Source organism: Pholcus phalangioides, unplaced genomic scaffold, assembly GCF_987345545.1.
Source record: "Pholcus phalangioides strain wild (caught in Gottingen) unplaced genomic scaffold, Ppha-v1.0 ptg000028l_1, whole genome shotgun sequence".
Lineage (NCBI taxonomy): Eukaryota > Metazoa > Arthropoda > Arachnida > Araneae > Pholcidae > Pholcus > Pholcus phalangioides.
In genome coordinates this window covers 6,031,585-6,049,920 of record NW_028301618.1, presented here as the reverse complement: position 1 = coordinate 6,049,920, position 18,336 = coordinate 6,031,585, and the positions used below count along the sequence as shown (strand labels likewise).

Here is an 18,336-nt window from a genome sequence, read left to right as displayed (position 1 = left end):
ATTTCAAAATTGAGAATTTTTCATTATATAAAATAAATCTTAATAAAATGTTTATCACTTATACTTTGCAGCACCATATTTCTTCACATAGAAGCTTCAATTCACAACCATAGTGGACCAAGTCCCCATTCTTAAAGAAAGACTATAAATTTACAACAAAAATACTGATTATTTGTAAAAGCAGGACACTAAAAAAATATTTTAAACTAAACTTTGACATATTTAATTTCTTTACATCACTTGAACCGAATTATTTGTCAAAAACTTTAAGCTATTATCCATAATGAAGATAAATGGACTTGGTCTACTATGGCTGTGAACCCCTCATATATGCTTTACTACAAAGTATATACGTTAACTGGCCTAGGAGTATTTATACATCTTTACTGCCCATGAACGAAAAAAGGTGACACAGGGGAGCAGATCGCACAAGATTTTGTCAGCAATTAAGCGGTTGAACATAGGGCCACAGCTGACACACACAAAATTTAACTCTTACACCCACCCTGGAAGTTGAAAATGTTTCAAGCATTTAAAGTCAAAAGAAAAGAAATACCTCAGATATATTTATTCATTCTAAATTACAAACCTTGGAAAAAAAACATTCTGCACCTACTACATTGAATCATGGCATCTATATATTCCATCACCTTTTACCAATGGTATTTGTAATGCTTGTGATATTCTGGAAAGAAAAAAAAGACAAAGATTTTAGTGCAATAAAGAATTCACATATTCATCATGAAAAGCTTTCAAATTCGGTAAAAATTGGTGTGAACGCAGTTTCCCCACTATAGGACGATGAAAGGCTTTGGCTAAGATATTTTTTTGTGGGGGGTTCTGTGAAATATTTACTGTAATGTTTTCTTCACTGCTTACTTACTCTATAGTTTGTTTATGGTTGCGCTGCTGTAGCAGCGAGTGAAAGACGATGTTTTCCTGCCAGTATAGTTAGTAGCTTGTGAGTTGCTGTAGTGTGATGGTTGTGTTTTCCGTGTGATCATGTTGATCTCTGTCTTATAGTATATAAATTAGTTATTTTGTTATTTAACTGATGTGCAGTTCATGCTTTAAAACGACATCTCTGCTAAATCCCAACAATCTGGTTTATGGGCCCAGACAACATAACCTGCTGCATGTTGTTTTCAAAGTTGACCATTGACACATGTTTGCTGTTTAGTTTCCATCTTTGTATCATCGCAAGTTGTATAATGAGCGAGATTTCACCAAGCCAAGATCCTCATAAATTTGTTGGGGGAAAGGGCGGCCAAACTGTTGACACTCATGGAGGAAGACCAGTATGGGGATCACGAAGAGCTAAAAAAGATTGTTCTTCGGGAGTACGAACCATCTCCTCAGGTGTGCCTTAAAAATTTCAGAGAGGCAAGGAGAAATCCGGAGGAGACTTTTGTGTAATACTCCACCAGACTGACCTCCATGTGGGACTACGATGTGAAGCTTAGAGGCGTATCCGATTTCAATGGTCTCAAACAACTCATAGTGTCAGACAAGGTAATAGAAGGTCTAGACAACGAGACCATCACACATATTGTCCTTAAACAAGGAGATGATTGGCTTCGACCGAGAGGTTTAGGAAAAGAATGCGATGTGTTCTATTCGGCGAAGGGGAAATCATACGCATGAAGGAGAGAGGGCAATGGAAATCTTCAGGTAACAGACTCGAAGGTTAAAGTCAGGCATAGCCAAATGGAACTGAGTAGGAGGCAGGAAAAACTGGAAAAAGGTTTTAAAAAATTAGAATGTTTTGTTTGTGGATCTAGATCCCATCTCAAGCAGAATTGTCCCAGGACAGGGAAAGAAAAACGAAATTCGCCAGGGGAAGGGGGGAAACACCACAGGAACGGGTGGGTCCGTAGTGGTCGCAAGGGTAGATCCATTGAACAGGGCCTCCAGGAATCCAACAAAGGGGCTATGTGAGCTGCAAAGAGTCACAATCAGCGTGAATGGAAAGGCAGCGTTGGCCCTCATCGACTCAGGGACCGAAATTACGGTGATAAGGAAAGACCTTGTATCCAATGTGGAGGTAGAAGGGAAACCCTCTATTTTTTTGAAAGGAATTTTTGGTCCAGCTGTAAAATGCCCAGTAGTTCATGTTCCCTTATCTGTGCACACGGGTGGCAGCATCAAAGGACATTCTCTGTTCTGTAGGGGAAGGGCTTGTAGAGGAAGTTTTATTGCCCCCAGATGTCTATAACACTTTGAAGGGCAAGGTACCACCCTTTTATGAGATTAAATCTTCCTTATGTGACAAAGGAGCCAAGTCTGTCTTCAGGGGAGAAGGCGACACCCAACAACTAGGAGCAGAATACGTGACGGCACCCACAGAAGTGAATGGAAAAGGGAGATTTGAGTCATCAATGAGTGATGAAAGAGCAAAGGCGGGATCTGAGAACCCCCCCCCCCCCCACTCACCAGCTTAAATGCCAAGGCCACATGCGAGGCCCTGTTGAGTATATTCTCCCACACTGGCATCCCGAACATGATAGCCTCAGACAATGGAACTAATTTCAATTCTAAATTGACTATAGAGTTTGAGAAACGCATAGGATCTTGTCCTCGGTTCTCAACGCCGATGTACCCCAGTCTAATGGTTTAGTTGAACGCTTTAATTCGACATTGAAGAAAATGCTCCATCATGTGATAAGGGAGGAAGGCAGGGGTTGGCATCTGCAAATTCCGTATGTGTTGTGGGCGTATAGAGAGGTACCCAACACCACCACGGGGATGTCACCATTTCGACTGATGTATGGGCGACAACCTCAGGGACCACTATCAATACTGAAGACGTCCTGGACAGGCAAATAGGGTGCCTTGCAGTTAGATTCCACCCCCTATACATGCGTATTTGCATAATTTAAGAGAACGGTTGGAAAAGGCTACAGAGCAGGCCAAGTTGACAGCCCTGATCGAGCAAGAAAGGACTGCCCATCATCATAATCTTAGGCCATCGGTAAGAATTTTTCAGGTTGGGGATAAGGTAGTCGTTCTGATCCCTGATTCAGCCAATAAACTGTATGCTAGGTATCAAGGTCCGGGAATCATTGTGGAGAAGAATACACATTCATTTATCATAGAAATGTCGGATGGCTCTAGAAAACACATTCATCAGAACAAAATGCGTAAATATGTGACACAGGTAAAGGCGGTCAACATTATATTTGAAGGGGAGGAAGAATCTGGAGAAGTTGCAACTTTTCCGGAACAAGGTAAGGGCAATGAATTTTTAAGGGCGTTAAACGGGCTAGTGATCCCATATTTGACCACAAAACAGGCTGAACGATTGAAAAACTTAATCTTACGACATAAATTGCTTTTCACTCGTCCCGTTCAACCTGCAAAGGTAGGGGCACACAAGATAGAACTGATCCCAGAAGTCAAACACAGTAGGCCTCATGGCTACAGTGTACCAGTGGCATATCGCCAGGAAGTGGACCGGCAAGTGAGGGAGTTGTTGGACTTGGACTCGATTGAGCCATCGGATTCGGAAATCGCCCATCCCATAGTCTGTGTCGCAAAAAAGGACAACTATGTGGATGTGCGTAGATTTTAGGGCGCTCAATGCCGTCACCAAGGTTCCAGTGTTCCAGATGGAGATCCCAGATCTAATTTTTGAAGCAGGGGCGGCTCATCGGTTGACCAGCCTGGATTTCCTGAAAGGATACTGGCAGATTAAGATGGAGAAAAAGAGCAAGCCACTGACAGCCTTCACCACCCACAGTGGAGTGTACCAATGGAAAACCATGCAGTTTGGTCTACCAGGGGCGTCTGGCACATTCCAGAGAGAGATGAACCGGGTATTAGGGGAGCACAGTGGCTACGCCCAGGCTTACATGGACGACGTGGTAGTTTTCTCTAGAACTTTCGAAGAGCACTTGGAGCACTTAACGCGGATTCTTGATAAATTAGAAGAACTAGGGTTTCCAGTAAGAATTGACAAATGCGCTTTCGCAGCAAAGAAGATCAAGTATCTAAGGGAAAAAAGAGACAGTCTGAGTTTTGGCTGGTGAAGAGAAAGGAGGCAAACAGCGAACTTCAATAAAGAGAGAAGGGCAGAATGCTCGGTCCGCATCTTCGCAGTTTTTCACAGTGGACGATATGCGTGATATATATATACGTGTGTAATATAAAAAGTTCCATATGATTTAATCCAGAATAAATGTCCACTGAAAATTAACTAGTTTCGTCTTGATTACACTATGGCACAAAGAGACCGACAGTGACTGTTTCCAAAAGACTTCTCGAGAAAGGGTTGTTTGCAAGAAGACCTGCTGTTTGCTTCCCGCTCACTTCTACGGACAGGAGAATCCGTTTATCATGGTGCAGAGAGCATAGAGATTGGAGTATGGATCAAAGGGCGACCGTTCTCTTCACTGATGAGTCCCGGTTCAGCCTAAGCACCGATTCTCGCCGTACGTTCATATGGAGAGAACCAGGGACCCGCTACCTACCCTCCAATGTTCGCGAAATCGACCATTATGGCGGAGGTTTAATGGTCTGGGCAGGCATCATGTTGGATGGCCGCACACCTCTCCATGTCTTTGAAAGAGGCACTGTGACTGGTGTGAGGTATAGGGATGAAGTCTTGGAGCCCTATGTTCGCATTTTCAGGGGTGCAGTTTGCCCCGAATTCATTTTAATGGACGATAACGCGAGGCCACGTAGAGCTCTTCTGCTCGACGATTTTCTAGAGAGTGAGGATTTTCGCCGGATGGATTGGCCAGCCAGATCTCCAGACCTTAACTCTATAGAGCATGTCTGGGACGCTCTGGGGAGGACAATTGCAACTCGCAACCCCCCCCCCCCTCTGGGAACCATCCAGAGAATGAAAACAGCGTTGCTGAACGAGTGGGACCAATTGCCACAGGAAATGATAAACTGCCTTATTTCAAGTATGAAATCACGCTGTGAGACCTGTATATCTGTAAGAGGGGACCAAACCCTCTATTAACCCATTTTTTTGTTTATTCTGCAACCGCTGTTTTATACCTTCCGACTCCAACGAGTGTTACGCACGATCATGCATGTGTATATTACATTTATTGAATGGTTATTTGTTTTGTATTGTATCAATGTATGTACATATCAAATTTCATTAAAATCGGTACAGTAGTTCTAGAGATAATCGACCAAGTCTGCAAATTCTCTTAATTTCTTACACCAGTGTATATATAGTAAAAATATGTAGTATTATTAAATACCTTATTTCACAGGCAGAGGTACCCGCGGGCTTCCTTTTGTTTTAGTAGTTCGCTGATCTCATAATTAGTCACGTAAACAAATATGGGGGGAGAGCCTGATCAACTTCCTCCATCTTGTTGAGACTGTTGCCACCAAAACGAAATAATGTTGAACATAACTCAATGCTGCATGCCCATATGCAAATCCGAATGATGTCATCAATTTCTTCCTACTCCGAGTGCCTGCCGTACGAAGATTGGCGAGAATAAACCTATTCACTTCTTCTATAAATAGTCCGGTTAGACATCACATAACATTTCTTCTTTGTTCATCCAGCTGTGCTAACAGCAGCCTTGAGGCTCTTCACGATAATTTACTAACAACCTACTATGTTGTGTTAATCGCTAAAGTGTGTGGCTAATCCTACTGAGCTTAAAACTACTCCAGCTGGTCAGGATAGTCGTTGCCTTCTAATAATTTTACTCATCTAGTCTGAGGAGTTTATATATTTCTAATCGCGCAAAGAGGTCGATGTGAGCGATGATCGTCATAATGTGATTTATATCCACATGACTGCAGTACAGCGTTTCAAGTTGCTCACGAAAAGTGATGGTTGTCACCTTCCTCGTGTGACGAAATCATCTTCTGTGTGTCGTCTTCCCGTTTACTAACTTCCAATGTCTTATAGCTATGTGTGATGTGCTGATTTATGAATCGTGATCTTCCTGCTGATGGTGTGTGCCACATCATCGACGTGCTGTCTCGTGAATTGAGATCTTTTCACTAGTAACGTGTGCTTCATCATTGATGTGCTGATTCATGAACTGTGATCATGGACTTCTGTCGATTAGGTTGAATTGCCCACCATTCCCAGTCTGATTCCCCTAAGAAGTCAGCTAGATCTTCATAGTCTGTGTGGATAGTCGACAACATAAGTGGGTGAGATCTGTTTATATGTTATTCATTGAGATCATGGCTATTCTTGTTTGACGATATTTGACTTAACATATTGTAATTTAATTTGTGTTTTTGATTTTAATAAACAACTTCATCTGGAAATTGCCAATGTTTCTTTTTGAGTTTGCCTGTGACGTATGTTATGGATGCAAGTATCTCGGGACGTAGCTGAAACTAATTGGCTACAGACTACGATGCCAGTACTCAAAAGCTTGCCACAAGAACTTGACAAATGTTAGAATTTGAATGAGAGCTATATAGAAAAGTAATGCAAGGTATGAAAATGTAAAATAGAAAGTTTTGTTTTAAGAAATTTACAGTAGTTGTTTGGAAACTTATTACTTCCCGGCCCATCCCTGTATTTTCCTCCTGAGCATGATTGGAAAGCAACTGAACAAGCAACAAAAACTACCTCTGACATGGACGTCTGGTCGCACCAGTAAAGCTCATATAAGCTTCAACCCAAGGGAAAGCAGTATAGACTTTGATACACAACTTTCAATGAAATTTAACTTCCCAACGAGTGGTATCCACACCTGCCATATTCAAGGTATGGTGACAGCATCCACTTCTGGATGGTGATGTCCGCGCAAAAGAGGAGGGCGCCTCCATGGCGGAGGTAGGTCATTGCCGGTCAAGCAATGCAGTCACACAATCCGCTCATATCATCCTGTTCTCTTAGGTTCTGTATCTTTAATCATGTAACAAATACGTTTTAATTACCTTTAAATTATTGAGGAAGTATTTTCCATTAACCATCACAGCCCTCTACAAATGGAAGGAATGGGAATTTAATTTTATAAATTTTAATTAGTAATAAATTCAAATATTTACTATGGTGTGTTTTCGGAGACGAATAAGGGGTTACTCCTTTCACAAATCACAATTGGTTCATGTGACCAATTTTCTTCAACTACTATGAAAAAAATTCAAAATATGAAATTCGGAAATTATTAGTAAGAAACAATATTTTCACTCACTCAGATGCTCGTGGTTGATTATGTAAAAGAATATCATGGTGCATACCACCATATGCACATATGGCGTGACTCCAGCTTTATAGGGATGCACGAACTTGCCTTGCCATCTCCAGTGAGCTGCATTCGAGTAAACATAATTGCTTTATCACACAAAAATAATACATTTTATACCATTGTCATGCACAAAATAGTTTTAGGTTTATCTCGCTCGTCAATTAAACAGCAAGACAAAAAAAAAATGAATAGCAAATATATTCATTTGTCGAAAATACCAAGAAATATTGACAGGTTTCTGACATGACAGCAAACGATAAATCCAAAAATTAAATAGGCTTTTACAATAGATTTTCTGCTTTTTTGTAATTGTACACAAGCAAACATGTTGCTCCCAAAACCTTCAATATTATCTAGGAATGTTTTTCTTGAGCAAAAACCCTCTTGATGGGCATATAAAAAAAATCAACTGGTGCCTCAATTTTTTTTATTTGTCAAGCCCTAGTATTGGTGATATTGTTGCAAACGAATGTATTTGTGCTACACACCCACAATTTTAAGTGTTGTTATAAATAAGCCAATGTTACGTTATCTTCTGTCGCAATATATTTTCTATATACATATAAGTGTAGCAAATCTAATCTTTAAAGCTATCTGTCGCATCCTCATTCTTAATTTTGTTTAGTATTCAGCTGTTTATTACTGTTTCACCGAGAGTTTGACAAAAAAAATTAAGCGCCAAACAAATTCTGTAGAAGCCAAATATCCTCAAACCTACCTCGAGAGGAACAACCAAAATAATTTTTTATTGTCTTTCCTGGGACTAGATCTTTTCCTATGTTGGTAGAAACGATTACGCAAATTTAAATTTAAGTTTTCAGACTCCAATTTAGTCATCGAATGAAAAATTTCAGATGCTAATGATGATTTTTTTCATAATGCTAGGCGAACTGTCGGCCGGGATTAGTCAAAAACCCTGGTTTCACTCCACATGCAAGAATAAAATTTCAACATGCTCAGCATCAACCTTTAATATCACACCTACAATTACTGTAACCACATTGACATATTATCCAGTCGACAAATTTTGAAAAATCGCAAAGGGTTATGGGAAAAGGGACATGAAATCATGGCTGCCAACTTTGGAGAATTGAAATAAAGGTATTTGAGCAGATACTAATTTTGCACAAAAACAAATGTAAAAAGGATTTTTGAAAATAATGTAGGGATTTTTCATGAATAAAAGCAAAATTGTAAAGATAGGATTTCTCCCCTTTGCAAAAAATGTAACGTTGTGCGAGCCATAGACAATTACAGCCAAGTCGCCAATAATCACCAACCATAAGTTTAAATTACCCGTCACTGCTACTCTCAAATTGAATCAGTCGAAAAATAATAACCGCCATCAGGCCCAAAACAGGACACAGACTTAATGGAACATATGGTCAGAGTAAGTCATCTCGCCAATTTCAGATGTTGAAAAGCCGAAGTTATATTCTTATTTAACGCAATGGCCACAATCTACATTACACTCATGATACCATTTTCGATATTAAAAATAAAAGGGTCTTTTTTTTCAAAGGAATCTTAGGGGAATAATTTTTCAATAAAGAATAGGGTTTTTACAATTACGGTACAAATTTGATAGATACAAGAACTTTTCGGGAGGTCTGAGAGAGAGTAGAAATTCTGGAGCCAGAAGAAAATTCTAGAGACTTGGTAGCTATGTGAAACTGCAAAATCCACCACCACAAGAGGTCTCTAGGTTGAGCGGTTAGTGCATAAACCTCTCTTTGAGAAACGTGGAAAAAAAGGCTACTCAGACCTATGAACTAAAACGGTCCCACTCTAATTAGTGTTTGTGTACGTAGTGACAAAAATAATTTTCCATATGGAAATCATTAATTTCAAAGTAGAGAGATATGCAGCTCATATTAATAACTTGGGGTCGTTGTTGGCACCCATCTCATCTGTAGAAAGAAGTAAAACGAAATGAACAAATGAGAAAAATCTATCGAAAAATAATAATAAAGAGCACTATACCTCTTCCGATAGCTGAGCACATAGCAATCGGTGACTTCTTTCTACGGCTGAGCCAGGACGAAAGCTCCTTCAGCTTCACTTCACCAAAAGCAGTGTCTTCTGTTACGAAAAATAAAAATGTATTATCAAAAAATACAGGCACTGCAAAGTAAGAAGCAGTCCATACGCATGAAAAAGGCAAAAAAAAAAATATATAGAATCTATAATAAGAACATTACGCAAATCAGTGGCTATACCTGTAGGCCGAACTTCGTTTGGCACAGGCCTGCAAACGGCTTCGCCCACTGCACCCGGACTGAAATTATCAACTCTATTCTCACCACAACCAGAAACATGGCAATATTATTTAATTAAGCAGGATTAAAGCCCTAGCAGACCGAGAAGGCAATATAATCCAGTTGAAGCAGGCAAGCACAGCGAAAATAAACAAATGTTTCTGAGGTGTTCTAAACTGCATCCCACCCAATATATTATTTTGTGGGAAGTGAATCAATCTATCACAGAAGAAATGAAATTTCAAATTTATGGTTTCATTAATTTTTATTTTCGGGCAGGATCCATTTCTTAGATATGGAATTTTGTTTGTAAAGGGTCCAGAGGACAACCCCAAATTTTGGATTCTACAGAGCCAGGTGGTGCTAGTGTAATGATACCTTGGACAATCTCCCCCCCCCCCCAGTGGAATAGTCCTAAATCTAGGCATTTTGGAATCTTTATTTATTGTTGACCTTTAATTCAACTCCGAGAAACGGTCAGAGAGAGCGTGCAAAAATATACAGAGTCACAAATGTACTGCACTGCTCTTCTTACTAAGGCATTTCGCCCAGTGTGGTGTGCACCGGACATCGTCTCTTTCATCATCATGAACCGTTGATCGATTAACGAACTTAGGCACAGCTCTACCTGGTTGCCTCTACCAACACCATGTGCGAATGGTTTGGTCAGATTTCTTCACATGGATGCTACATTACTGATCAAATTGGAATACATCGAGTCTACTAACACGGAAGTTCATCTGAGATACCTTTGCCTGCCCGCTCCTCTGATGCTAGCTGCGGTGACATCACTAAGTGAAGATTGGGATGAACCTCTCAATTGAATCGTGTGCCTCTTGTGATGGTGGTCCAACGAAATGTAATTGGTGAGATCTAAACTTTTTCCAGAACCTCTGTTATTAAAAGAAAACTTGAACGAAGATCTAATAATGACAGAGTTAGGGCCTAAATCACATTACGACGATCAGAAAATAATTGAATCTGAGAATTCAACATTCAATCGTTACACTAGCACTCCACAGGGATTTCAAACGAGTTTTTCTGAAACCATTTCGAGCCGATGTCCTTTTTTTTTTTGTGCTTTTTTTAGATTTTCTTTTTGAAATTTTATTTCGCCATTGCTTTATGTTGTTTTTCCTTTGTGTGTGTGCGTTCAGTGTATTATTTTTCAGATTCTTCAAGTAAGGCCGTATATCATTCCGATTCCTTATTTTATTATTTCTTACTAATTCATAATGCCTCAATGGGTATATTATTTGGGAAATAGAGCCAGAGTTTTACTTTTTTTAACAGATTATTTATGCAGGAGGAAGGTCTGTTCTGATCGTTGTTCATTTAAAAGAGTTTGGATTGGATTTTTTATTTAGTTTTAAATGTTTCATTTTGAATCTTGATACCTTATGTTTAGTCCAGAAAGTGATATTTTTTACTACAGTAAAACCTGTCTTTAACGGAACCTGTATTAAGCAGAAACCTGCCATTATTGGGAAAATATTGTGGTCCTGTGATTTCAAAGTCAAAATACACATTAAAAAAACCTGGATTAAAAGGAACATGTCTAACGTGGAAACGGAAAGGAAAATTTTACACAAACACTTCGACTGTTTCATGACAAATTGACCAAAAAGGATCATACAAAATATTAGTTCTATTGGAATTTTTAATGCAATGACTGCTTGCCGGTGCGAGTTCTAATTCTCCCATCCTTGGATCTATAAAAACAGTTACCATACTTGATGCTGCTGGTTTTGAAAAACCATGTGTAGTAAAACAGTTGCTTTCTGTGAAATTGTAACAAAATATTTCGGTAAAACAGGCTTTTCTACGGAAGAAATCAGTGTGTAATGGTTAGATTTCCAAATCATACAAGACTTACAAAATTGACTGCAAGATGCTTTTCGTTATGGCAAGTGCTGAGCAGGGCCAGAAGTAGAGGGAAATTGCTAGGGCAGCAAAATTTAGGTGGAAAATTTTACATGAGAAAATCAAATTTTACAGTGGTCGAGGCAGCAAAATCATGTTGACCTCCCCACAATAATCCTAGCTACAGCCCTGGTGCCGAGGATTGGATTACATAAATATAGAGCATAGATGACAATGTACAAACTGAACCAGACACAAGAGATATTGTCACCCTCATTGAAAATTTCTGAGAGTCAAAAAGAATGTAAATGTAGTCATTTCAGATGTGTGTGTGATGAAGTTTTATACAGATGCTGTGAAATACGAATTTAATAGTTATAGAGTAAATAATGTACATTATTTTATCCACATTTAAATTCATTGGTTTATTTTCAAGTGATTTATTTTTATTATACTATCCTTCAATTACATTTGAGATTGTTATATAATTTTACACATGTCAATTGAACCCCTACTCATCGGGAACCTGTGTTCAACGGATAAAATCTTGGTTCCTTGCGTTTCCATTGAAGACAGGTTTTGCTGTATTATTGTTATTATGCTTATTGGTTTCCATCGTTGTTATGGTTGCAGGCGATTATTTTCAGCATCCATAGTACCAGTTATGGCCTTGACTTTTCACTGAGACGCAGGACGTGTTTGGCGCCGAAAAGAAAGTCAACAGAATTGGCAGCAGATTATACTATAGCTGTTCTAGTATTTTTATTCAACGCAGAGAGCTTTTCGTCCCCTTAATAGAGTCCAGGTTTATTTAAAAAAAAAAAAAAAAAAAAATTATGAATTATTTAATAATTATTTTCAATAATATTCCAGAGAATAATTGATAAGGTTTTCGTGGACCAAAAGGATTTTTGATCCAGTTTTATCAATTCTCCTGATGATGCCAACCACTAGTGTTGGGGAAACGTTGAGAACTAACTCAAACTGACATCGATCTTCGAACCCAAACAAACAATTTTCATAATTTCAGAGAATATTTATCCATATATCAGCAGGAAGATGGTTGTTTATGTGCAAGTCCTGATCTTTATTATCTTCAATCCTGCACCTTGTCTCTATTGTGCAATAATTTTAATTTCTGTCTAGAACAGTGGTGCGCAAACTTTTCAGTCCGTGGACCAGATACGTCATATTTCTGTCACTCATACTTGTATGTATGTACAGTGTGACCATATGACCCGTATTTCACAGGACATTTCCATAATTGGCATTTCAACAAAATTTCCAGTGTTTTTCTTATTTTCAATGCCGCTTACTTGAACTTTAGAAATCAATAATTTAATTTTTTTTTCAGACTTGGTCATAATTATCATGTCATATAAACATATTTGTCAAGCATATACGTTTTGTTTGGTGAATTATACATTTTCCACCCATTGCATCTTGTGGGAGCTCCCTACTTCCCGCCATCTGCAATTCCAATGATAGTTGACAACTTTGCTTGCCTTTACCAATTTTTTTTCAGCGATAACTTGCGATATCCCACGTGGATCCCGATTTTCTATCTCCTGTATTTTTATGAAATACGGTCAGCTTGGATTATACATTTTCCACCCATTGCATCTTGTGGGAGCTCCCTACTTCCCGCCATCTGCAATTCCAATGATAGTTGACAACTTTGCTTGCCTTTACCAATTTTTTTTCAGCGATAACTTGCGATATCCCACGTGGATCCCGATTTTCTATCTCCTGTATTTTTATGAAATACGGTCAGCTTGGATTATACATTTTCCACCCATTGCATCTTGTGGGAGCTCCCTACTTCCCGCCATCTGCAATTCCAATGATAGTTGACAACTTTGCTTGCCTTTACCAATTTTTTTTCAGCGATAACTTGCGATATCCCACGTGGATCCCGATTTTCTATCTCCTGTATTTTTATGAAATACGGTCAGCTTGGATTATACATTTTCCACCCATTGCATCTTGTGGGAGCTCCCTACTTCCCGCCATCTGCAATTCCAATGATAGTTGACAACTTTGCTTGCCTTTACCAATTTTTTTTCAGCGATAACTTGCGATATCCCACGTGGATCCCGATTTTCTATCTCCTGTATTTTTATGAAATACGGTCAGCTTGGATTATACATTTTCCACCCATTGCATCTTGTGGGAGCTCCCTACTTCCCGCCATCTGCAATTCCAATGATAGTTGACAACTTTGCTTGCCTTTACCAATTTTTTTTCAGCGATAACTTGCGATATCCCACGTGGATCCCGATTTTCTATCTCCTGTATTTTTATGAAATACGGTCAGCTTGGATATTTATTGTGTTACGTGTATTGATACTTTACTATGGGAACACATTTGGTGGTGCAGATACAACCTCTTGGCACGCTGCATCTGGCCCGCAGAACAGTTTTCCCATTGCCAGACTAGAATGTTTCATTTCCAATCTCGACCCCCCCCCCCTAATTAATCCAAGTATGTTGGTTCGTTCTTTTTTTCATTTTTGATATATTTTTTAATGAAGTGTTGGATTTTTTTTTTTTTTTTGTCAAAAAAGACATCCAAAAGCATGACTGTTTCCACTCTTGGTACTTTATCACGATTTCAGAAATATTTTTCTTGCCAAAAGAAAAAAAATCATCAGCGCACATCACCAACTTTGTATTTTACTATAGTTGTTATTTGTTATTGACAACATTATAAGTTCAGTAAGGTCTCTAAGGTTGATCCACAGGTGGGTTTCTTTCACAAATGAATGAAACAGCTCCATCACATTCATTTGTGAAAGAAACTCACCTGTGGATCAACCTTAGGCTGAACACAGTGAGACAGAGCACAGCAACGATGGAAGAACAGGTCCGAGCAGCGAAATCAAACACTTATTCCACTGCGCCTGCGTATAGTGGTGCTCACCGCAGCAGAGCGGGAATTCCACGATAACCAATAAGAACAGCGCATTCAAGATATTTTCTTTTCGCCGCTCTGCTCGCTTGTGTGTAGCTTCAAGATGGTCGAAGGGCTTGTTTTCGCTGTTAAAAAGCGGTAGTGAGGTCAAAAATGTCACCAGAATCGTTGATGTTCTCGACGTACTTCAAAATGGTGTGGACAATCAAATGGAAACAACAAGTACCGAATAATTTTCATACATTTCCCGTCAAAATTTTTTCGTGTGCACGTGCTTAACCAAACCGAAAATGATTTTTATTTCGAGTCAATAATATTTATATTTTGAGTTTTAAGCTAATTTATCATGCACAGCGTGTGGGAAAATGTATCTGAGTAGTCTGAATTAAAAATCATGTATTTTTCCTGTGGAAAAGTTGGCAAGTTTTATATGTTTATTTTCTGTGTACCGTCAATATTTCCATACTGGAAACGTACTGAATGTTTTTATTCTAGATTATCGTGTGTTAATAATTACATTTCTCTCATAAAAAAAAATGAAACCAACGAATATTTATACAAATAACGATACTCGAACACGGGGGGGGGGGGGGGGGGAGAGCTTTTCCTTTTACCTTCCCCTCATGCTAATAATTCAAATTCAAACAGTAGAGAAGCTTTGATAAACTTGATATTTTTCTCAATTATTTACTCATCAATTTAGTAGAAAATATTGATCTTTCGACAAATGATCGCACTCAACTACTGTGGGAAAAGGTGAAGGAAAAAAAACGACCAAAATATGAGGAATATTTCCGTAGTTATATTTAAAAAATAATGATAGATATTCACACAACTGTTATTCCTGTTGTCTGGCTGCAATTAGTGCAATTATGAATTTTTTAAGCATTCTTTAACTTAAAAAACCAAGCTGATTGCGAGAACAATATTTGATACTCTCTCCTATATTAAATGCCGCCACTATGTGTCAGGGTTTAAGCTGAAAAAATTCCTTCCGCGAAAAAAGTGGAGGGAAGCTTTAGCAAAATGCTACAATGATAATTTAATGATTGATGGTTGGATATCTACTCGTTTCGTACCTCCTGTACATATTTTTGCGAAAGTACTTCTTTTGCATTCTACTATTTTCTTTCGCATTTTGCGAAAAATGTGACCGTAGCTTAAACCCTGCTATGTGTACTATGTTCCTTGCTGGAAGATATAATCTCATCTCGCTTCTCATTCGTTGCTTTGCTCGCTACTCCCACTATGTTCTTAGCCTGACTTTACTGCAGGGCCATAGTTTGCTCCCCCACTGCAAATTTTTTCTTTGGGGAGGGCGTTTGGAAAGGGTTATTATTACGCAAAACAAATGTGAACTTTTGTAGGGTCCCCATCGAGACGGTGCCCGTTGTCCCAACCCAGTTACGGCCCTGGGTACAGGTGCTGTATAATCCAGACCAGCAAATCCAATATAATCAAGATCACCAAGAGCACTATAAGTCACCAATGCCGCGCTCTCAGTTCTGCCGATCGGGGCTCGCACTTGTTTTGCCGGGTTGTCATTGTTCTAGATTGTTCCTCGGTAGCTTCCATTACCCATCCATTATAGATGGCGCTTAAAGCACAGGCGATTCAAACGGGTAACAGCGTTTTTTTCCTTTGTGCAGTAACGTCGTTGTCTTGGATTATTCCCGATGCGATTACCTTCCGTTAGTTGTTTTTAACGTGTCTTTTCAAATGTTTGAATAGTCATTTAGTTTTTTTCGTCTAAACCTGTCAGACAAATTTTCGAAAATTTCAACCCGTTCTAATTTCTCCTAGGCCCCTCTTCCCTTGAGGCCCCAGGGCCGTGCCCGGGTGGGCCCATGCGTTAAGACGGCACTGCCAATGATGGCGTGTCAATAACGGCTTCAAAAACTAAACATGCCATTACAATCGAGGGGAAAACAATGTTAAAGAGAGGAAACTATGGGAGATGGCTATTATATATGTATATAATTATACTCACTCTTGCCGTAATAAACGCCTGGGTTGTAAGGGCCGTGGATCCTCTCGTTGTATTCAGCGGGAAGCCGGCCGAAGTTCTTCAAAAACCCGAACACCATTTCGGCGAGGATCGAACAAACCGCCCAAATTAAAACTACCGACCTCTTCTCACAACAATTCTAGGCAGACGATAAGATGGACGTGCACAGAGAGGTCATGCAGACGTAAAACCTTCTGCTTGTGTTCTTTGAAAGTGTCGGGACCTTCCGTCTTATAGTGGTCGACTGATATAGTTCATTTTCAACACTCATGACCATATGAACCGTTTTTCCCGTAATTTCTGCCATCCTGTTTTTTTTTTTCCCCCAACTTCCATCAACGAAAGAAATATTTTAATTCTACAACGTTTCTCATAATTTTTTTATCGGTACGACTTTCTCAAAAATTATCTCCTCCTTAAATCAATCCGACACCGACACTTTTTGTGTGTGTGTGTGTGTGAAACCAGCATTTTTCACCTAAAGCCGGGTTTTCCTAGGAGCAGGTTTCCTGTGCCGCGTGCAACGTGATTCGCCCAGCGCGACACGCCGTCCACTCACCAATAAGAAAAGCGGCATGACTGTTTTCCTACAGAGCGCAATACGCCTCACGGCAGTGCTTTACGTCAGCCGTGATTGGCCGACTGCTTCCGGATAAGACGCCTCCATATACTTCGTGTATTAAGGAGTTCTACTTCCGGAGGAGTCAAATGCTTCGTGCGCCGCGGTTTTTGCCGATATTCTTTTCACTCTTGTGTGTTTTGTTTCCCTTCCCTTCAAACCGGAGCATGCAGACGACAGAGTAGCTGATGCCAAAGCAATATACTTTATATAGCCGCCCTGATCTGACGCGCCTCGATAGGAAAACATAAACGCGTAGCGTGATTATGTAACACGTTGCTGCTGACGTGAAATTATACTGTTCCGTTCACGCGGCGCAAAACACCTTCTCCTAGGAAAACCCGGCTTAAAGCTGAGTTTTCCTAGGAGCAGGTTTTGTACAGCGCGCGCAGCGTAAAAACGCTGATTCGTCAAATAAACCTGATTTTCAAGTTTTTAACCAATCAGCGTTTTCATGCTGCCCACGGCGCAAAAGTTCTATTCCTAGGAATAGGTTTGTTTGCCAGCGTGAACCGAATTAGACTATTTCGCACCGACAGAAACGAGTTACATAATCACGCTACGTGTTTTCCTAGCGGGGCGCGTCAGATCAGGGCGGCTATATAAAGTACATGGCTTTGACATCAGCTACACTGTGTTCTGCATGCTCCGGTTTGAAGGGAAGGGAAATAAAACACACAAGAGTGAAGAGAATATCGGCAAAACCGCGGTGCACGACGCATTTGACTCCTCCAGGAGTCGCCCAATAACGCCCAACGTAAAGCGCTGTCGTGAGCCGTATTGCGGTCTGTAGGAAAACAGTCATGATGCTTTTCTTATTGGTGAGTGGACGGCGTGTCGCTCTGGGCGAATCACGTTGCGCGCTGCACAGGAAACCTGCTCCTAGGAAAACCCGGCTTAAAGGCGCGTATACACTAGCGCGCCGCGCCGATCCTGCAACGCACGACCGTCTGCAGCGGTTCTAATCCGCTCATGGGTACACAAACTTCCTTTGTGTTCCTTTCCGTACAAAAAATATAGCCTACTTTGAAAAAAAAAAAAACCTCAATCATCACCATAAATATCGTCACTAATTGTGAAATAAGATGGCAGAACCAACAATATAAAATTATACCAAGTACGAAAGCCTGTATAACCAAGCAGGCAGCGGTTCTCAACCGGTGCTCTGCGGAACCCTATGCGGCAGCTCGAGAAAAATTAAAACACAAACAGTAAATTTGAAACAAATATATGTTTTAACATAATTTTAAATAACATAAATAAATCAGTAACTTTGATGAATAAATAAAAAATAGGCCTACGGGACTCCGCCATAGACATTGCAGATCAGAAAGGGCTCCGCGAGTCAGAAAAGGTTGAGAACCGCTGCCTAGAGCATATGTATGCCCCACAGAAAATATGTCCTCTGCAGTTCAATGGTCAGAACACTTTCCTGGACAGTGAGAGATTGGAGGTTCGATTCCCCATAGAGGAATGTGAATTTT

General features: G+C 39.9%; 1 protein-coding gene across 1 annotated transcript; it reads right to left on the bottom strand.

The window, feature by feature from the left end:
• Positions 1–553: 553 nt before the first annotated feature.
• On the bottom strand, positions 554–16,436 carry ATPsynF (ATP synthase, subunit F). Its single transcript, XM_089252226.1, has 4 exons — positions 16,216–16,436; positions 9,174–9,272; positions 7,137–7,253; positions 554–685 (listed from the first exon to the last, which is right to left on the bottom strand). Exons 1-4 carry the CDS (start codon positions 16,310–16,312, stop codon positions 654–656), a joined length of 345 nt encoding a protein of 114 aa, XP_089108352.1. The 5' UTR covers positions 16,313–16,436; the 3' UTR covers positions 554–653.
• Between the last annotated feature and the right edge of the window lie 1,900 nt (positions 16,437–18,336).

Excerpts from the sequence above, each read along its gene's own strand:
- ATPsynF (XM_089252226.1), bottom strand. The coding sequence starts at position 16,312 with ATGGTGTTCGGGTTTTTGAAGAACTTCGGCCGGCTTCCCGCTGAATAC. Across the intron at positions 7,254-9,173 it reads GTGCTCAGCTATCGGAAGAG|CTCACTGGAGATGGCAAGGC; the intron begins GTATAGTGCTCT and ends ACTCGAATGCAG. Across the intron at positions 686-7,136 it reads AATCAACCACGAGCATCTGA|AATATCACAAGCATTACAAA; the intron begins GTGAGTGAAAAT and ends TTTTCTTTCCAG.